This window comes from Chiloscyllium punctatum, chromosome 3 (genome assembly GCF_047496795.1).
Source record: "Chiloscyllium punctatum isolate Juve2018m chromosome 3, sChiPun1.3, whole genome shotgun sequence".
Taxonomy (NCBI): Eukaryota; Metazoa; Chordata; class Chondrichthyes; order Orectolobiformes; family Hemiscylliidae; genus Chiloscyllium; species Chiloscyllium punctatum.
The window spans coordinates 70577596-70600365 of record NC_092741.1 but is presented as its reverse complement, the minus strand read 5'-3'; the positions used below and the strand labels follow the sequence as shown (position 1 = coordinate 70600365).

Below are 22770 nucleotides of genomic sequence, written 5' to 3'. Positions count from 1 at the left end.
TAACTTGTAAGCAAATAGGTCCAATTGTTCTAATCTTAGTGGAACTTGTTGTACGTTACTTATGGCCAGTTATACATTAATTATGGCCAGATTCAACCTAGTTTTCCTCAGTGCCATCTGGTTGTGAATGTGCAAAACAATAATATTTCAATTACATCTCTAATTGTATGACAAAGCTAGAAAGGACCAAAAGACATGAGCATTCAAATTCAATCCAGTAAAAGACATTTGACCATTTTATCACACATCAATTAATGCAGCTTGAAGGTTTTCATGTCTTGAAACAAAATATATGTCATGAAAACATATTTTAATAAACAAAGGCAGACCATTATCAATTAAGTAGCTTGAAAATAAGACAGAATACTTAAAGTTATAAATAAACCAATTAAATGTATTTGAGTCATGGCCAGTACAAGGTAAGTGAGGCTTCTTTTTCTTTGAACAAAGGAATGTGTTTTTTGCCACAGCTGATACTTTTACCTCCTTCAGCTTAGCTACTTATTCAGATCTCTATTCTCATTTTGGAGCTAAAAGGTCTCGACCTATAACAAAGCACTTTTAACAACAAATGCATGATCACAGTGGAATGCTGCCAAAGGTGACATTTATTTCATAGACATCATGAACTCGATTAAGCAAAGTCACTTATATTAGTTGACATGATCTATGTGCTACAGACCTTTGTTCTGCTCACGTGATACAATATCCCACAGTACACAGTGTGTAATTGTGGAAAATCTCTTCAAATCATAATAGCCCTTTGTAGGACTGTAGCAGTGGTATTAAGAACACTCCACCCTGTTTTCACTCAGGTAGATAGTCAGTTTCCTGTTAAGTTAACATTCTTTCATAAATTGAAACAATTTATTTAATTCACACAAATGCAATTAAACTATTAAGAAATTTATCAATACCAAGATGCTTTGTGAATTTAAGGATTTCAACCACGTGATACCTCATCAACTGAATTCATGTTCTTAAGACACTGCAGATGTGAATACGTCCTCAACCCAACTTTACTTTAACATCATACTTTGTTTCATAAGGAGGACAGAGAGAGGAAAGGGGGACAGAGCGAGGAAAGGGGGAATAGAGAGAGGAAAGGGAGACAGAGAGAGGAAAGGGGAACAGAGAGAGGAAAGGGGGACAGAGAAAGGAAAGGGGGAATAGAGAGAGGAAAGGGAGACAGAGAGAGGAGAGGGGGACAGAGAAAGAAAAGGGGGATATAGAGCGAGGAAAGGGGGATAGAGAGAGAGGAAAGGGGGATAGAGAGAGAGGAAAGGGGGATACAGTGAGAGGAAAGGGGAATACAGAGAGGAAAGGGGGATACAGAGAGAGGAAAGGGGGATACAGACAGAGGAAAGGGAGACGCAGAGAGGAGAAGGGGACAGAGAGAGGAAAGGGGGATACTGAGAGACGAAAGGGGGATACAGAGAGAGGCAAGGAGAGCAGTGGGAAATGCAGAAAGTGGAAGATGCAAGGCGAAGGGAGAAACAAACCAAGCAGAAGATACCATGCGACTCTTGCAAAGATTTCAGGCTTTTCTCTTGTACTTATTGTGGGACTTCACCATAGTTAAAGGCATGGAGAAGGCTTTTGTTGGTGTTTCAGAATGCAGGCAGCCTGTATTGTGTCTGCAATAGGTCAAGAGATGGTTTTTATTAAAATGTGGGATGCTCTTCCTGTCACACCTGACGACACTCTGCACTGCACAATGGTAGGTGCTTGATTTAGCTGTGCAGGCTAGTGTCATCCTCTGCAAGAGCCCGGGCACATTGGAAGTGCTCTTCCCAGATATTCTTCCCTTTTAATTCTTGAATTCGATCCCCACCTCTGTCAGGTTTTGCCAAGACCTTGGACTGAGCTGGGCTCCAAGTCGTGGTGGGACTGCCTGTCGACTCAGCAAAGGCCACAGCTTTCGTGTGGAATAGAACAGTACAGCACAGTACAGGCCGTGTGGCACACAATGTTGTGCTGAACATTTATCCTAATCTAAGATCAATCTAACCTACACATCCTTCAATTTACTGCTGTCCATGTGCTTGTTCAACAGTCACTTAAACGTCCCTAATGTCACTGGCTCTACTACCACCGCTGGCAGTGCATTCCACACACCCACTACTCTCTGCATAAAGAACCTGCCTCTGACATCTCCCCCAAAACTTCCTCCAATCACCTTAAAATTATGACCCCTCCTGACAGCCATTTCTGCTCTGGGGAAAGGTCTCTGGCTACTTACTCTATCTATGCTTATTACTTTGTACACCTCTATCAAGTCACCTCCCTTCCTTCGTCCCTCCAGTGTAAAATGTCCTAGCTCCCTCAATATCTCTTCATAAGACAAGCCATCCAAGCCAGGCAGTATCCTGGTAAATCTCCTCTGCACCCTCTCTAAAACATCTACATATTTTCTAATAATGAGGCAACCCTATTCCAAGTGTGGTCTCACCCGGGTTTTATAGAGCTGCAGCAAAACTTCGTGGCTCTTAAAGTCAATGCCCCTGTTAATGATAGCTAAAACACCATACGCCTTCTTAACAACCCTACAACTTGGGTGGCAAATTTGAGGGATCTAAGATCCAAGATTCTGCTGTCAAGAGTCCTGTCACCCATCTCCAGGCAGAATGCTTTCCATCCACTACCACTCTCTGTCTTCTTTTAGCCAGTCAATTCTATATCCAGACAGCCACATTTCCCTGGATCCCATATCTCCTAACTTTTTAAGTGAGCCTACCATGGGGAACCTTACAAATGTCTTACTGAAATCCATATACACCACATCCATTGCTTGACCTTCGTCAACTTGTCTCTTCACATCCTCAAAAAACTCTAAGGCTTATGAGGCATGACCTGCCCCTCACAAAGCCATGCTGACTATCTTTAATCAAATTATGTTTTCCAAATAGTCATTAATCCTATCACTCAGAATCCTTTCCAGTACCTAGCTTAGCACAGATGTAAGACTGACTGATCTATAATTCCCAGGGATGTCCTTTTTCCCTTTCTTGAACAGAGGAACAACATTCGCCTCCCTTCAATCAGCCGGTACTACTCCCGTGGAGAGTGAGGATGCAAAGATCATCGCCAGAGGCGCAGATATCTCATTACTCACTTCCTGTAGTAACCTTGGATACATCCGGTGCAGCCCTGGGGACTTATCTATCTTGATGGTTCCCAGAACTTCCAGCACATCCAGTTCCTTAATATCAATCTGTTCAAGCCTATTAATCTGGTCCACAGTGTTCTCACTATCAACAAAGTCCCTCTCTCTAGTGAATACTGAAGCAAAAAACTCACTTAGGGCCTCCCCTACCTCTTCAGGCTCCAGGCACAAGTTCCCTCCACTATCCCTGATCGGCCCTACCCTCTGTCTGATCATTCTCTTATTCTTCATGTAAGTGTAGAACACCTTTGGGATTTCTCTAATCCTTCCCGCCAAAGTTTCTTTGTGCCCCCTCCTAATTCTCCTCAGTCTATCTTTGAGATCTTTCCTAGCTACCCTGTAATCCTCTAAAGCTGCGCCAGATCCTTGTTTCCTCAACCTTAAGTAGATGATTAGATTAGATTCCCTACAGTGTGGGAACAGGCCCTTCGGCCCAACAAGTCCAGACCGACCCTCCAAAGAGTAACCCACCCAGATCCATCTCCCTCTGACTAATGCACCTAACACTACGGGCAATTTAGCTGACCAATTCACCTGACCTGCACATCTTTGGACTGTGGGAGGAAACCGGAGCACCCGGAGGAAACCCACGCAGACACGGGGAGAATATGCAAACTCCACACAGGCAGTCACTCAAGGCTGGAATTAAACCTGGGACCTTGGTGCTGTGAGGCAGCAGTGCTAACCACTGAGCCACCGTGCTGCTCTAAGCTTCCTTCTTCTTCTTGACGAGAAGCTCCTCTTCTCTTGCCATCCAAGGCTCCTACACCTTACTATTCCTTGCCTTTTTCAGAGGGACAAAGTTATCCAACACTCACAACAAGTGCTCCTTAAACAGCCTCCACATTTCAGTTGTGCATTTCCCATAGAATGATTGTTCCCAATTTATATTCCACAGCTCCTGTTTAATAGCAGTATAATTTCTCCTCCCACAATGAAAAGCCTTCACATACTGTTTCTATCCCTCTCCATGGCTATGGTAAAGGTGAGGCAGTTGTGGTCACTGTCACCGAGATGCTCTCCCATCGAGAGATCTGACACCTGGCCAGGCTCGTTGCCTAGCACCAATTTCAATATGGCCTCCCCCTAGTCAGTCAATCTACATATTGAGTCAGGAGTCTTTCCTGGACACACCTGATATAATCAACTCAATCCAGACCATTTGCACAAAGGAGCTTCCAGTCAATGTTGGGGAAGTCGAAGTTACCTATAATAACTCTGTTACAGCTGCACCTTTCCAAGATCAGCTGTCCAATCTGTTATTGCATCTCTCTGCTGCTATTGGGGGGGGGGGGGGGGGGGGTACATTGAACGTTGGGACTATAGAGCTATGGGTCAACCAATTAGCAGCTGCACTATAAATTGGGTCTTTCTCCCAAGAAAGGGGCAGACGTCCCATCCTAAAGTAATTAATGTCAATGGCAGCCATTGGGATTGTAGCTTGTCCCCCCCTTGACCTTATAGCGTGAGGGGGCGAAAGGCACCCTGTAAAATTAAGCTCAGAGTACAGTTTGTTACAAACCAGTGTAAAAGGACTGCCTTGAGCTCATGTGGAGCTATTAGTGTCCAATTCGGAGTCCAAATTCTAAGACAGATATGGAGGCTTTCAAGGAGGATGCAGAAAAGTTTCACCAGAATGGCTTCAGAAATTAGGAACAGTCAGTTCCCTAGATGGATCAGAGAAACATGAACTGCTCTCTTTGGAGAAGAAAGTTAAGAGATTTTACAGAGGGGTTTACAATGATGAGGGATGTAAATAGAGTGGGTAGCGATAAACAGTTCCCATTTAGGGGAAGGCTCAAGAACCAGAGGAAAATAATTTAAGGTATAACCAATTTAAGACAAAGATGCTGGCAGCACGTGGAAAAACACACGAGTAGTGGTGAGGGTGTCCCTCGTTCAAAGGCACTTAGTGCCTGATCAAGGGACCGAACATCAGGAATGGAGGCTCACTTACCCTTTCCAGTGACACAGTACCCCACCCTCACAATCCCCAAATTAAGACCATCATTCTACTCACCACTCACCAGTGGCCACGGTTCCTCAACACCCAAGTGGGTGAATTACTGGCAACTACTCGATGCTACATGTATGGCTACCCATCTCTCTCTGACTGGCAGCTGACAGGGGGCAACATTTCCACCACATACGGTCCTTCCTTGATTCCACAGAAGACCTGCCACTGCCCAATTCCATGCCTGATTGGCTCTTAATTTGTCAGGTTTTATGAAAGGAGTCACTAAGTTCCTCTTGCTGGCTCTCCCAGCTTGCTGGTGAGACTAATGTCAGCCCGGTGTGTGGTTCAAATTCAACTCAAAATATTCAGTAAAGATTCACTACCCTTTTTAATTCTACCCATAGAAAAAAAAGTAACATTAACACAAAACCTTTGAAGTAAAGAATGAGTTGTGACCCATGATTTTCTTTTCCTCCTTAAAGCTGATATGATGCTTATATGTTCCACTAGATTACAAATGACAACACTGTGGTGACAGTACGATTAGATTAGATTCTCTACAGTGTGGAAACAGGCCCTTTGGCCCAACCAGTCCACACCGACCCTCCAAAGAGTAACCCACCCAGACCCATTTCCCTCTGACTAATGAACCTAACACTATGGGCAATTTAGCCTGGCCAATTCACCTGACCTGCACATCTTTGGACTGTGAGAGAAAACCGGAGCACCCGGAGGAAACCCACGCAGACACGAGGAGAATGTGCAAACTCCACACAGACAGTCGCCCAAGGCTGGAATTGAACCTAGGACCCTGGTGCTGTGAGGCAGCAGTGCTAACCAATGAGCCACTATGCCACCCAGAAATATATGAGTTGTCTTACCATCCCAATCATGTCACATTAGTTTTACTTTAAATGGTTTTCTTTTGTCAAAAGAATATATACTTAAATTTGATATTTGACAGATCTAACAGAGAGGAACCACGTTAATTTTCCTTTTCGTTTATGTCATGGTGAGTTGAAAGGTCACTATTAAGTCACTACAGTGTGTTCACTTCATGCTAATGCAGAGGTGATGCTCAGTATTATAGACAACTTTAAAAGAGTAAGTAATTCCCTTTAGACTTAAAACTTGGTTTCCCAACACCTCAGATGTGAATTAAGACTTAGAACAAAAAAAACGCTGAATTTCACAAAGGGTGCTAAAGTTAGAAAACACATTGCTGGAGATAGTAATTGAAGCAGAGATGGCGCCAGGAAAGGTTTGAAAAATATTTGATGGAAAAGGTAAAGTAATAGAAACCGAAATGACTGCGGATGTTGGAAATCAGAGTTAACTTTGAGAGTCCAGTGACCCTTCCTCACATCTAATGATCAGAACAAAACAGAAAAGAACTAATGAACTAGTTAATAAATGGATGTTGGAAGAGGTGGGGCGGCCCATAGCATTGGGACTACTGCTTCTGTGGAGGGAGAATAACAACAGCAAAATGTACTAATTAGCCAAATGATCCAGTTCCACGTTGCAATTTATATATATTTCTGTCACAAACACAGTCTGAAAGGACAAGGCACTTACCAACGGTCCAGTACATCAAATGCAGACCTTCAGGTGGTCCTTTGTTAGCTAAATATGGTTTGGTGTACTTCACTATGTCACCGACATAATCCAGGGCCTTTGAGACCAAGGCCGACTTGTCCCCTAGAGTTTGTAATTTAGAGTAAGCCTTCCCAATGGCCTGCAAAAAAAAAATCAGGAGTCTGTATGTCTTAAAAATATGATTTAATTACAATTATAAAACAATGGCTCTTTATAAAACACAGAAAAATGGGATAAAAGCAATTTGATTTTGTAAATTGACACCGTTCAAGAATTGAGCTGTTGTTATGATATCTATGCAATTTTCTTAAATAAAAGGTTATAGAAATGGTTTTTAGTACAATATACTCATTCTCATTGAACACCATTTGTAAAATAAGCTGCTGAATCTGGAAAAAGTGAAGAAAGGAAACTCCATCACTTAGAACATCTATAAGAACATCGCACATTTTTATGTTATTGTACTTTTATTCACAATATGATTTCCCCAGCACAAAGTTCCAAAATGTGAAGCATCAATCTGCTCTTAGATTTTAATGAAACCACTCTTCAGCAGAAAACAAACAGAGGTGTTAACATATTCACACTTTTCAACAGCCCCTTTTTGATTTCCTGAATAGCTATATCTGAAAAAGAAGAGGGAGATTTAACAAAAAAAAAGATGCATGAGTTGAAAGAAGCTGAGAAGGCCTTTTTTATTATTATTCTCAAACTTGACTGCAACCCACTTCAAGTTGTAATAGAAGTGGTATCAAAGTAGGCAACCAATCTATGGAGAAAGTGAGGACTGCAGATACTGGAGATCAGAGCTGAAAATGTGTTGCTGGAAAAGCGCAGCAGGTCAGGCAGCATCCAAGGAGCAGGAGCCCTTCTTCAGGAACCAATCTATGCTCAACTGCCAGGTCTATCATTGAAATCTTTTAAGGATGCTGCGTATCTCAATTTTAACAAACTTTTAAATTTAATGACATCAAGATTTCTGGACTATCATCACAATAATAGATGTGAGAGACGTGGGAACCACGAGCAAAGTATTTCTAAAGACTAGAGACAGCAGGATATTTTTTATCAGGGTCAACAAGTTTACTTCCTCACAGTCCCACCCACACGATTGGCACACCCATTCTGCCCATGTGATGTTTGTTCACCCCGTTGCTTCCGAGGTGAATGACCAAAATTTTCTTCTCCCCCCCACACCCCATGATGTCAGATTCACCCACCCCCTTGCTATCAGTCAAGGTGCCGGGCGGGTGGAAAGCCAGTCTTAAAAAAAATTCAAAGTCAGCAGGTTGTCTTAGAAACACACATGTCTACGTTTCCTATCTAAAAATCCTTCCTTCACCCATCTTCCTTTTCCATAACTCACTGGATTCCTGGAGGGTTCCAGTGGACTGGAAAAGTGCTAAAGTGACGGCTTGTTCAAGAAGAGATGGAGATGGAAAACAGGAAATTATAGGCTGGTTAACTTAACATCAGCCTTTGGGAAAACGTTAGAATCTATTATTAAAGAAGAACTAGCAGGACATTAAGTAAAGCTGAATAGAATCAAACAGAGTCAACATGCTTTTGTGAAAGGAAATCTTGATAGACAAATCTGCTAGAGTTCTTTGTGGCTATAACAAGCAGAGATGAAGAAGGGGAAATGGTAGGTGTAATGCATTGAGATTTCTGGAAGGCATTTGATAAGGTGCCTCGTAAAAGGTTATTGCACAAGGTAGGAGTTCACAGTAATGGAAAAACGTATAAACACGGATTGAGAATTGGTTAACACACAGATGATTCACAGTCAGGATTAATGGATCATTTTCAGGTAGGAAAGGAATAAATAGTAGAGAGCCACAAAGTTTAATCGTATGGCCTCAATTATTTACCATTGATATTAATGATTTGGAGGAGGGAGTAGAGTGCAATGTATCCAAATCTGCCAAGGATACAAAAGTGGATGGGGTAGCATGTTGTGATGAGGACATAAGGTATCTACATAGGTTTGGTGACTGAGCAAAAACTTGGTAAATGGAATTTAATGGAGTAAAGTGTGAGGTCATACACTATCATAAGCTTTACATGCTAAAATAATTACCTGAGGGCTAGAGCTACAATAAATGCCGAGATTATAACTCCACAGTTTCATTAAAGTGCTGTACAAAGCGAGTATAATTTGTAGCTATTGTGCTTGAAATAAGTTCAGAAGTACTGAGTCAATCTGTATGAGGGTTATTTTATTCCTCACCTATCCATCATTGCCTGAACAGACATTACCTTAATAAACACGAAGACAGCTGTTTTGGGTTCTTCCTTTACTGCTGGCTGATCAAGTTGAGCCTCGATGAGTAGGTTCTCCACTTCTGGGAGTTTGTACACAATCCTGGTTAACCCTGCCAACTGCTCCATGTTTACCCATCCTATTTATGAATGGAAAAGAACAGTCGAGAGTGTAGTGCTGGAAAAACATAGCAGGTCAGGCAGCATCCAAATTTATCATTCCAACATAATATCTAAGAACAGTTTATAAGGAAGTAAATGCTTACGGTAAGTTCAATCATAATTAACAACTTTCACCAATTATTCAATTATTGATATACTTTTAGTAGCTTCATAAAATTCAACCAGCAATACTCAACCTGACACATTCATTAATCCATTACCGGAGCAATGTGTGGTGCGAGTTTAAGTTGATAAAGGGAATGGCTGAGAGATTTGTAAAGTATTAAAAGGAACTACATGGCATAATTACATTCAAAACTTGAGTGATTGTCATTGGTGGTCCTAAGCTTACAGTTTACTAACCTATTTGGAATATTATGACCAGTTTTGGGCCCTGGATCTGAGGAAGGATCCACTGGCATTGGAGTGGGTCAAGAGGACATTTACAAAAACAATCCCAGGGATGAAGGGCTTGTCGTATGAGGAGTGGTTAAGGATTCTGGGTCTGTACTCAATGGAATTTAGAAGCATGAGGGGGCATCTATTTGAAACTTACAGAATACTAAGAGGTCTGGATAGAGTGGACTGGAGAAGATGTTTCCACTAGTATGAGAAACTAGGATCCGAGGGCACAGCCTCAGAGTAAAGAGATGATCCTTTAGAACTGAGGTTAGGAGAAAATTAGTCAGCCGGGTTGGAGGGGAGCTGACTCTGAGGAATTCATTACTGCAGAAGGCAGTGGAGAGCAAGTCACTAAGTGTATTTAAGACAGCAACAGATAGGTCTTGATTAGGAAGGGGATTAGGGATTATGGGGAGAAGGCAGGAGAATGGGATTGAGAAACGTTTCAGACATGAATGAATGGTGGAACAACTGGATGGACCAAATGGCTTTATTCTGCTTCTATATCTTATGGTGAGTACTCCTCTTCCCTTGACAAAAATTAGATTAGATTAGATTAGTTTAGCTTACTTACAGTGTGGAAACAGGCCCTTCGGCCCAACAAGTCCACACCGACCCGCTGTAGCATATACCACCCAGACCCATACTCCTACATTTACACCTTCACCTAACACTACGGGCAATTTAGCATGGCCAATTCACCTAATCTGCACATTTTTGGATTGTGGGAGGAAACCCACGCAGACACGAGGAGAATGTGCAAACTCCACACAGAGAGTCGCCTGAGGCGGGAATTGAACCCGGGTCTCTGGCGCTGTGAGGCAGCAGTGCTAACCATTATGCCACCGTGCTGCCCACAAACCAGTTTTTGATCCAACATTGAATATTGACCTTAAATGTGTGCAGGTTTACATTCATAACTGTAATACCGAGCTTGCAGCAACCTTTAAAATACAAGAATTGTTAATGGAATGTTAGCCATTATTTCAAGAGGGTTGGAGTAGAAGAGTAGGGAAGTATAACAGCAGCTGTATAAGGTGCTGGTAAGACCACATCTGGAGCATTAACAGCAGCTTTGGGCCCTCTAAGGAAAACATTTCACTGAAGGCAGTTCAGAGAAAATTCCAATATGATGATCCCTGCTACGGAGGGATTGTCTTTGAGCAAAGGCTAAACAGGTTGGGAGTCACTGGAATTTACAACAATAAGAGGTGTCCTCATTGAAACAGATTCAGGGGCCTGTCAGGGTTAAATGCTGTGAGGATTCTAAGCACTATGAAGGCCAAGCACTGGGACAGAGATGAGTAGAAATGTACTTATCTGAAGAGTGGTGAGTGTATGGAATTCATTGCCAGAGAAACTAGTTGGATGTTTTTATGAAGGAGTTAAATATAGTCCTTAGGGCTAATGGGATCAAAGGGTATGGGAGAAAGTGAGAACAAAGTTGGATAATCAGTATGATTTTACTGAATGGCTGAGCAGGTTCGAAGGGCTGAATGGCCTATTCCTGCTCCTATTTTCCTTGTTTAGATGAAAAATGTTTCCTGTCATGGAGAGTCTAGGACCAGTGGCATAGCCACTGAATAAAGGAGTGACAACTTAAGGCTGAGATGAGAAGGAATTTCTGCTGAGGGTTGAGAGTCTTTGGAACTGTTTGCCACAGAGAGTTGTGGAAGCACAGTCCTTCTGTACATTTTAGACTGAGATAGATAGTTTCTTGATCTGTAGGGAAAGGGCATGAAAATAGATGTGACAAATGTCAGAGCAGTCATGATCTTATTGAATGGTGGAGGAGGCTCGATGGGCCAAATAGCCTCCTCCTGTTCCCATTTCTTATGGTCTTATCAAAGCCATTTCTTCAACTAAAATTGCCTCAGGTATGAGTACAATAGACAACTTTTTTTCATTAAGTGACTTAGAAATAAGTTTACTTGGAATGGAAGATTAGCGTAGACATTTATAGTTGCAAGTGTTAAGTAACTGAATACTTCCTTGGTGTCAGTATGACCACCAGCATTGAATTTTAGCATCTTATCCCACCAATTTCACTCACTTCATTTCAGTTAAAGGATGGAGCAGTATACCCTTCTGATCGAAATTGCAAAATGGTATTGCTGGGGGATACATGCCAATTCTCACTGCCAGGCAGGAAACTAGTGGAAGCAGATCAGCTGCTATTGACTACCAATAAAATGAAGATTAGGAGATGGCCATGGTCTGCTATTGTCAGATTGCATCAGCTAAAGGGTCGAACTGATTAGTGAAACATCAGCACATTAATATAAGGAAAATACAATCTGGATTTGAGCAAGTTGCATTGTGTTAGTGCTGCTGAGACAAACTGACTAGTCTTTAGCCTGTGAAGTATAGCCAACAGCAATAAAGCTTCCAAATACACTACTTTTCCTTTGGAACTTTACTAGTCAGTGGTAATACATTGGTGCTTTGTAGTAAAGAACTGTACTGAATTCGTGACTCAGATAAGACAACATCGTTTTTCTTCCCAACATTCCCTCATTCTTTGCTCAACTCAAACTGTTCAATGTGTACTGCTTACCAACTGTACGGGTGGAGTCCATTTTTTCTGTAAAGCCAAGGGGTTGATTCATATGCTGCTGCAAAACACAGCGAAACCAAGAGTGGACTGAAAAAGTTTGGTATGAGCTGCATCCCAGGCTGGTCAGAGCATCCACTAAAGAACTGAGGAGGGAACATAAAAACAGAACAATTGGAGAGTTGATATTTATTGACTCCTCCTTGATATTGCAGAAACAGCTTTGGATAGGATTGAACTTCGAATGCGAAAAGCTAAAAACTGAGTTTTATTGCCTAGTCGAGAGGACAGGTTAGAACAAGCACATCTAAATCTTATCAGAGGCATAACATGCAGTTTAAAGCCATCATTTGGTGATTTACAGGTCTCATTTGCTGGATTGAAATACAATCTCATGATAACATTTCAAAGAGTGTAGTTGAACTAAATGTTGTTTAGTTTTACCAAACTCATATCTTAGAGAAACCTGGGGTCTCTTAAAGGGATCAACACAATTATAGGGTTTTGCTGCAGAGTTAGATGTACTATATATCACAAAATTGATCAAATACAACGACTGCAAACTGCGCTGCTAACCTTTCTTTATTAAAGTCTTTGGGTGTGGGCATGGGTGGCAGGGCCAGCATTTAGTGCCCGTTCCCGAGCTGCTGTCGAGAAGGTGGTGGTGGAGTTGCCTTCTTAAACTGATCCAGTCATTTGATGTAAGTAGACCCTCAATACCGTTAGAGAGGGAATTCTAGGGTTTTGATCCAGTGACATTGAAGGAACTGAGACATATTTCCAAGTCAGGTTAGTGAATGGCTTGGAGGGGAATGTCCCTCTGCTCCTGCACTCCCCCAAGTTGTACTTTTGAGCCTGTATTGTGTCTCCATGTTTCCGTGTCACCAAAATGCATTACCTCACATTTTTCTGCATTGAAATTCTTCTGCCAGGTGTCTGCCCATTTGACCAACTTATCAATGTCCCTCTGAAGTCTCTTAGTATCATTCTCACAATTCACCATTTTCCCTAGCTTAGTATCATCTGCCAATTTACAGGTTTTGCCCCCAAACCCCATTTCCAAATAGTTTATATAAATCAGAAAAAGCAAGGATCCTAACACATCCCTGAGTAACTCTACTTTCAACTTGGCTCCAATCTGAGAAATGTCCATCTATACCTACCTTTTGTTTTTTTATCTTTTAACCCACTTTTAATTCATGCTGCCATGGATCTATCAATCCCAAACATTTTTAATTTGCTAACCAACCTGCAATAATATTCCTGATTTCTACTAAGTTCAAAACAGACTATCTAGGATTGTAGCAGTGCAAACATGAAAAACAGCACCCCAGATCCAATAATTAACACTGAAGAGTCTGATGTTGGAAAAGCTCAACCGGTCAGGCAGCATCCAAGGAGCAGGAAAATTGATGTTTCAGACATAAGCCGATTCATCAGGAATGAAGCTTGTGGAGAAAGTGAAGACTGTAGATGCTGAAGATCAGAGTCACAAGTGTGGTGCTGGAAAAGCACAGCTGGTCAGGCAGCATCTGAGGAGCAAGAGGATCGACATTTCGAATATAAGCTCTTCAGCAGGAAGAGTTTATGCTTGAAATGTCGATCCTCTTGCGCCTCAGATGCTGCCTGACCAGCTGTGCTTTTCCATCACCACAATTTCGACAATGAGGCTTGTGAACCAAGGGGGCTGAGAGACAAAATGGGAGCGTGGTGGGGCTGGGGGGGGGGGGGGGGGGGGTGTTGAAGTTGCTGAGAGTGCAATAATGAAGATGGGGATGAAAGAGGTCGGAGAGGAGTGTGGAGCATGTAGGTGAGAAGGAAGATGGACAGGTAGGGCCGTTCAAGAGTGCGGTGCCGAGTTGGAAGGTTGGTACTGGGGTAAGGTAGGGGTAGGGGAAATGGGAAACTTGTAAAATCCACATTGATCCCGTGTGATTGGAGGGTGAGGCATCCTTCCTCCTGGTTAGGGCTTGGCGATGGAGGAGGCCCAGGACCTGCATGTCCTTGATGGAGTGGAAGGAGGAGTTGAAGTGTTCAGCCACAGGGTGGTGGGGTTGGACACTACGGGTGCCCCAGAGATGTTTTCTGAAATGAAACGCAAGTAGGCGTCCTGTCTCCCTGATGAAGAGGATCTTAGATTAGATTACAGTATGGAAACAGGCCCTTCGGCCCAACAAGTCCACACCGACCCGCCGAAATGCAACCCACCCATACCCCTACATTTACCCCTTACCTAACACTACGGGCAATTTAGCATGGCCAATTCACCTGGCCTGCACATCTTTGTGACTGTGGGAGGAAACCGGAGCACCCGGAGGAAACCCACGCAGACACGGGGAGAACGTGCAAACTCCACACGGTCAGTTGCCTGAGGCAGGAATTGAACCCGGGTCTCTGGCGCTGTAAGGCACTGTGCCACCATGCCGCCCTTAAAGGAGACCATGTCAGGTCCAACAGATATAGTAGGTGACATGCGTCCCATTACTGGACTTCTCCATCTCCATTTCCGCCAACTGACTCAACACGGGCATCCACTATAAACCCACCGACTCCCACAGCTACTTGGACCACACCTCCTCCCACCCTGCCTCCTGCAAAAATGCTATCTCCTATTCCCATTCCCTATTCTCTGCCGCATCTGCTCCTAGGAGAACCAACTCCACCACAGAACATCCCAGATGACCTCCTTCTTCAAAGACTGGAATTTCCCCTCCCACGTGGTCAACAATGCCCTCTAGTGCACGTTCTCCACTTCCAGCACCTCCACCCTTGAACCCCACTCCTCCAAGGATAGAATCCCCCTTGTCCTCACCTTCCACCTCACCAACCTCCAGATACAATGCATTATTCTCTGCCATTTCTGCCACCTACAAACAGACCCCACCACCAGAGATATATTTCCCTCTCCACTCCACCTGCATTTCAGAGATCATTCCCTCCATGACTCCCTTGTCAGATCCATGTCCCTCACCAACCCATTCTCCTCTCCTACCCCCTTCCCTTGCCATTGCAAGAAGTGCAAACACTGTGCCATACCTCCCCCCTCACCTCCATCCAAGACCCCAAACGATCCTTCCACATCTGACAGAAATTTACCTGTATTTCTACACACGTCATCTACTACATCTGTTGCACCTGATGTAACCTCCTCTACACTGGGGAGACAGGACGCCAACTTGCGGATCATTTCAGAGAACATCTCTGGACACCTGCACCAACCACCCCCACCGCCCTGTGGCTGAACACTTTAACTCCCTTTCCCACTCCACAAAGGACATGCAGATCCTGGGTCTCCTCCATCCCCAAACCCTAATCACCCGACACTTGGAGGAAGAACGCCTCATCTTCCTCCTTGGGACCCTTCAACCACTGGACTTCACCAGTTTCCCCATTTCCCTCCCCCGCACCTTATCCCAATCTCAACCCTCAACTTGGCACTGCTCTCTTGAACGGTCCTATCTGTCCATCTTCCTTCCCACCTATCCGCTCCATTCTTCTCTCCAAACTAGCACTTTCACCCCCACCTTCATCTACCTGTGGCATTCCCAGCTACCTTCCCCCAGCCCCAACCCCTCCCATTTAGCTCTCAGCCCCTTGCCCACAAGTCTCATTCCTGATGAAGGGTTCCTGCCCGAAATGTCGATTCTCCTGCTCCTCGGATGCTGCCTGACCTGTGCTTTTCCAACACCAAACTCTTTGATTCTGATCTCCAGCATCTGCAGTCCTCACTTTCTTCAATAATTAATTCCCCTGAATATTTAACGATTACTTCAAAATTCTGACCTTAAGTCAATCTTGATATAAATCTAGATAATCTCTCACATTCTGTGTGTGCGGTGTAGAAGGTCTGACTGCAACTATTGATTGGTTATTGATAAAGAAATGTATTCTTGTGGTCCTGAAATTCTGGATTATAAGATTTCCATTGCCACCATTATTTAATGAAAGAAGTATTGAATAATTAGCGTCCTTCATAAAATCAACAATCTTACTTTTAATTTATGATTGCACACAAAATGTTCTTCTAACAACAACTATCACCACTAAAATGGTCATATTCCCATCTAAGTTACATTCTGGTTCACAACTCCCTCGATGGTCTTGCCCCTCTATAATCAAGCAATGTTCTTTCCCTCTAGTAATCCTCAGTTATGTCTGAGTTCATCTAATTCTGTCTTCATTAGTATTCTCAATTATAACTGCACCACGTTTGGTGACCATGCCTACAGCTGTTTATGTTCTAACCTCTGCAATTTCCACTCCAAAACTCTTTGATTCTCTCTCCTTTAAGACAGTCCTCAAAACCTACTTACGTGACAAGCTATCGGCCATCTGCTGCAATATCACCATACATGATTTGGTGTCAAATTTTGCTTTATAGGTACCTGTGAAGCACCTTGGGACATTATTACCAGTACATTAAAGGTGCTATATGGAAAACAAGCTGTTTCTGTTTATACTATTATATCTATAATGAAGAAGAGTGAGATGCAATTTGCACACTAAACAACAAAAGTATAATCTTGGATAAAGCATTCACTGCAAATCCATGACCACTTTACTTCTGTGGTATGCCAGTGCAACATGCAGTTGCAGGCAGCGGATTGTGTCTGGCCCCTGATTTTGAATGTAAGGCATTATCATTGCCATGATGCCATAATTTTGCCAGATACAGGATAATTCCTAAAGCTTGGGTGAGAGAAAAAAAAGTCAAAATGTTTTACCTGTTTTGAATTAGATGAGTGAGGTATCTGCAAACTAGCTGAGGGTGTACCATGTCATCCCAGCCAAATAATTGCACCATGGATATAAGAGGCTGTGGCTGGAGGTCAGAAGGTGCTGTACTTGGCATATCCATTGCCAGTAATGTAAAACCTGCGAGACATAACGTGTGTTATTGTATTAAATGTCTCATCACCAATCCAATGTAAAAAGATGCATCCATGCAGATTTGCTTCAGTTACAGTTCAGCCACAACACCTTTATATTTGAAAGTCTTTGCATCATAGTTCCAGTCATTTGACTACAAAGCAACTTTAGATTCATAAAACAGTGGCTCATCATGACTGAGCAGTTCGGACATCAGCATGTACCAAAGGGGAAAGAAAAGCACCAGTCATGAAATCCAAAACGCTGGTAAGTCAGGAAAAGCTATCATGTGCTTAAAAGCAAATCAGTCTTAAGCAAATCAATTGTCTGACTGAGTGTTTACATTTTTTCAGTCACCCTTTTGTTTTATTTTGCAGAGTTGAGTATTTACTGCTTATAGTGTGATTGCTAACATAGTATTGCAGAGAAATCACATTTTCTCAAAAATGACTAAACTCATCTGTGTTATAGAATTACAGTCCTGGAAATGCATTGTACAATATCTTCAATCCGATTCCCGTGCTTCCATGAGAAGCTTGAGCTTAAAGTTCATGCAGCTTCACAGATGTGTCAATGCAAAATGAAGTTACAAAATCGAGAAATGTTACACATAAAGTCGCAATACTGGAACATTAACAAATATGACATGCCATACCAAAAAGAAACTTAGAATATATCTTACGTATTCAAAGCAGAAAATAATCAATGTTTGTGTTACTGAAAGATCATTGACTCAAAATCTAAGATAAAAAAAAGTTGCAATAGGAGAAACATATAGTCGTCTACAGAACGAGAAGTCTGAAAATGTGCCGTATTGACGGATGAACCCTGCACAAGGAGGTTTCCGATATTATTATTTACCAAAAGGCATCTGGATGGGTAGGAAGGGTTTAGAGGGATCTGAGCCAAGCGCTGGCAAGTGGGACTAGTTTAGAGTAAGATACCTGGTCGGCACGGACAAGTTGGACTAATGGGCCTGTTTCTGTGCTGTACATCTCTATGACTCTAAACCTCTGTCTGAAACACATTGTGAGATTAATCAGTTAAGATGAAAATTAGTTCAGATATCTAGCATACAATTTAGTGCTGATGGGGTTGGTTAGCTCAGTTGGCTGGAGAGCTAGTTTGCAATGTGGAATAGTGCCAACAGCATGGGTTCAATTCCTGCGCTGGCTGATTCACACTCAGACATGGTGATCTTTGCAGCAGACAAATGCACATTTTCAGAGCATTGGTTAGGGTGCTTAGTTTGTGTTGCATCTTACAGCACATTCTGTGGGCAATAGGGTTGCTTGGTATTTCTGATTGAAGTAGTGTTTTTATCTAGAGATTGTTTAATGGACCTTGGGATTTGTACTTGATATGATTTTGGTTTTGAACATGCTGACAATTTCTGCTGGCTTCCAGATGGTATCAATGGGTGTTGTACTCAAACTGCTTGCCAGTGTTCAGGTTGGGTTGTTCATTAGCATGAAGTTTGCTTGTTCCAAACAACGAGATACAGTCAGTTCCAAACATCAGCCTTTGGCTGATGATCTGTGCTGCAGAGTTAGGTGAACATCTTCTAATATTAGCACAGGATTTCAGGGGATAGACCTTGGCTATAAGTGTGGTCTCTCATTTTCAGTTTCACAAACTATACCATGGAGAGTGGCCAGGGACAGGTTCTTCCATACCAGTAGGCCTGTGATTCTGGACCCATCATGTCCACAGTACAAAACATTTGGGGTGACCACAGTGAATTTCTGCAGCAGCAATGTGCAGTACCTCTTGGGATGACTCTGAGTCATTTTTCAAGATTCATTTACAAGATGTGGGTGTTGCTGACTAAACCATGTTTACTAGTTGCCCTGGGGAAGGCTGTAATGAGAAGCCTTCTTAAACTGCTGCAGTATGCAGTGAGGTTAGTGATTGGTTCAATCATTACCGGCCACGTCTGTGAGTACATATACTTCAGTGCTCTAAGTGCACCAGTTTTGCATATAGATTATGTTGATCCTGTCTCTGTGACATGTATTCCAAATGTAGGGAAAGGCTTCTGTTGGTACCACTTTGCCAATACAATTCTTGATGTTCACTAGGCTGTAGTGATTTTGTCTGTTAATGCTCTTTTGTCTGATTTTGTCTGTTAATGCTCTTGCATCCTGATCATCTGACCCCATAGCTTGGCTGAATATTTCATGGATCTTGCCTTTGTGCTGTTGTTTGCTTGGAATGTTGCACCTTTGGATATGGCTTCCTATGATGCCAAAACACTTATTCTGGTCTTTGATCACTGGTGCATCCAGTGTCCTTTGCCACACAACAGTGAAACCTGGGCAATTTCTGACTGCAATGCTTTCTAGGCTGTCTGTATTGGCTATTACTTCAATGGCAGATGAATTACTCACAGCCCATAATATTACTTTGACCATTGCTTTATTTGTTCATAGGATATGAATGTCAGTGGCTTAGTCAGTACTTATTGGCCATCCGTAGCTGCCCTCGAGAAGGTGGTGACAAGTTGCTTCCTTGAACCGCTGCAGTCCCGCTGGCTACATCTGCGGGAAGTGCACCCAACTCCAGCTCCTTGAAAACCGTGTTAGGGAATTGGAGCTGGAGCTGGATGAACTACGGATCATTCTGGAGGCTGACGGGGTAATTGAGAAGAGTTACCGGGAGTTGGTCACTCCTAAGGCTCAGGACAAGGATAGATGGGTCACAGTTAGGGGGAAGAAAGGGGACAGACAGACAGTGCAGAGCTTCCCTGTGGACATTCCCCTCAGCAATAAGTATACCGTTTTGGATACTGCTGGGGGGGGATGACCTACCAGAGGAAAGCCAGAGTAGTCAGTTCTCTGGCACTGAGCCTGACACTGTGGCAAAGAAGGGAAGGGGGCAGACTAGAAAAGTACTCGTGGTAGGGGACTCGATAGTTAGGGGAATCGACAGGAGATTTTGTAGTCAGGATCGGGATTCCCGGAAGGTATGTTGTCTCCCTGGTGCCAGGGTCCGGGACGTCTCCGATCGGGTGTATAAGGTTCTAAAAGGGGAGGGCGAACAGCCAGAAATTGTGTTACATATTGGCACTAATGATAAAGCCAGAAAAAGGATTGAGGATATAAAAAGTGATTTCAGGGAGTTAGGATGGAAGCTGTAAAGCAGGACGAACAGAGTAGTGTTCTCTGGTTGACTACCGGTGCCACGAGATAGCGAGGCGAGGAACAGGGAGTGGGTGCAGCTTAACACGTGGCTGCGCAGCTGGTGTAGGAGGGAGGGCTTCAGATATGTAGATAATTGGGATGCCTTCTGGGGAAGGTGGGACCCATACAAGAAGGACAGGTTGCATCTGAACTGGAAGGGGACCAATGTCCTGGGTGGAAGGTTTGCTCGTGTAGTTCGAGAGGGTTTAAACTAGTATGGCAGGGGGGTGGGAACCTGAGCTGTATACCAGAGGTGAGAGTTGATGCAGATGAGGCAATAGCAAGAGGTAGACCAGCTAGTGGGAAGGGTTTTCCTGGGAAGGAACCAAGGGATCAGTTAAAGTGTGTTTCCTTTAACGCAAGGAGTATCAGGAATAAAAGTGATGAACTTAGAGCATGGATCAGTACCTGGTGCTATGATGTTGTGGCCATAACAGAGACATGGGTTTCTCAGGGGCAGGAATAGATGATGGATGTTCCAGGGTTTAGAGCATTTAAAAAGAATAGGGAGGGGGGAAAAAAAGAGGAGGGGGTGTAGCACTACTAATCAGAGAGGGTACCACAGCCACAGAAGCTTCCATTGTCGAGGAAGATCTGCCTACCGAGTCAGTATGGGTGGAAATTAGGAACAGCAAGGGAGCAGTCACCTCATAGGGGTTTACTACAGGCCCCCCAATAGCAGCAGGAAGATGGAAGAAAGCATAGGTCGGCAGATTTTGGAAAAGTGTGGACGTAGTAGGGTTGTTGTAATGGGTGACTTTAACTTTCCCAATATTGATTGGAACCTCCTTCGAGCAGAAGATTTGAATGGAGCTGTTTTTTAAGGTGTGTCCAGGAGGGTTTCCTAACTCAGTACGTTGACAGGCCGACGAGGGGAGAGGCCATTCTAGACTTAGTGCTCAGAAACGAGCTGGGACAGGTATCAGATCTTGTGGTGGGAGAGCATTTTGGTGATAGTGACCACAACTGCCTCACATTTTACATAGCTATGGAGAAGGAGAGGATTAGGAAAAATGGGAGGATATTTAATTGGGGAAGAGGAAACTATGATGCGATTAGACATGAGTTAGGAAGCATGGACTGGGAGCAATTGTTCCATGGTAAAGGCACTATAGACATGTGGAGACTGTTTAAGGAACAGTTGTTGCAAGTGATAAATAAATATGTCCCTCTGAGACAGGCAAGAAGGGTAAGATAAAGGAACCTTGGATGACGAGAGCGCTGGAGCTTCTCGTCAAAAGGAAGAAGGTAGCTTACATAATAGCTTACAGAAGGTGGAGGAAGCTAGGGTCAAGCTCAGCTCTAGAGGATTACAGGCAGGCGAGGAAGGAACTCAAAAATGGTCTGAGGAGAGCCAGGAGGGGGCACGAGAAAGGCTTGGCAGAACGGATTAGGGAGAACACAAAGGCATTTTACATTTATGTGAGGAATAAGAGAATGGTTAAAGAAAAATTAGGGCCGATCAAGGATAGCATAGGGAACTTGTGTGTGGAGTCTGAGGAGGTAGGGGAAGCCCTAAATGAGTTTTTTGCTTCTGTCTTTACGAAAGAAACAAACTTTGTAGTGAATGAAACTTTTGAAGAGCAGGTGTGCATGCTGGAATGGATAGAGATAGAGGAAGCTGATGTGCTGAAAATTTTGTCAAACATTAAGATTGACCAGTCAACAGAACCGGACCAGATTTGTCTTCGGCTGCTTTGGAAAATGAGAAATGCAATTGCTTCATCACTTGCGAAGATCTTTGCATCCTCGCTCTCCACTGGAGTCGCACCTGAGGACTGGAGAGAGGCAAATGTAATTCCTCTCTTCAAGGAAGGAAATAGGGAAATCCCCGGCAATTACAGACCAGTAAGTCTCACGTCTGTCATCTGCAAGGTGTTAGAAAGGATTCTGAGGAATAGGATTTATGACCATCTGGAAGAGCATGACTTGACTAAATACAGTCAACACGGCTTTGTGAAGGGCAGGTCATGCCTCACAAACCTTATCGAGTTCTTTGAGGATGTGACTAGAAATGTTGATGAGGGTTGAGCTGTGGATGTGGTGTATATGGACTTCAGCAAGGCATTTGATAAGGTTCCCCATGGTAGGCTCATTCAGAAGGTCAGGAGGAATGGGATACAGGGGAACTTAGCTGTCTGGATACAGAATTGGCTGGCCAACTGAAGACAGTGAGTGGTAGTAGAAGGAAAATATTCTGCCTGGAAGTCAGTGGTGAGTGGTGTTCCACAGGGCTCTGTCCTTGGGCCTCTACTGCTTGTAATTTTTATTAATGACTTGGATGAGGGGATTGAAGGATGGGTCAGCAGGTTTGCAGATGACACAAAGGTTGGGGGTGTCGCTGACAGTATAGAGGCTGTTGTAGGCTGCAGTGGGACATTGACAGGATGCAGAGATGGGCTGAGAGGTGGCAGATGGAGTTCAACCTGGATAAATGCGAGGTGATGCATTTTGGAAGGTCAAATTTGAAAGCTGAGTACAGGATTAAGGATAGGATTCTTGGCAGTGTGGAGGAACAGAGGGATCTTTGTGTGCAGGTACATAGATCCCTTAAAATGGCCACCCAAGTGGACAGGGTTGTTAAGAAAGCATATGGTGTTTTGGCTTCCATTAACAG

General features: G+C 43.4%; 1 protein-coding gene across 1 annotated transcript in view; it reads right to left on the bottom strand.

Moving 5' to 3' along the window:
• Nucleotides 1-22770, bottom strand: part of mms22l (MMS22-like, DNA repair protein) — a 165263-nt gene that overhangs the window by 37567 nt on the left and 104926 nt on the right. Inside the window, exons 16-19 of the mRNA XM_072554897.1 lie at nt 16827-16977; nt 12106-12248; nt 8982-9124; nt 6702-6861 (exon numbers count right to left, since the gene is read on the bottom strand). Coding sequence (XP_072410998.1) covers nt 6702-6861; nt 8982-9124; nt 12106-12248; nt 16827-16977 — 597 coding nt within the window. The remainder of the gene's footprint in view (nt 1-6701; nt 6862-8981; nt 9125-12105; nt 12249-16826; nt 16978-22770) is intronic.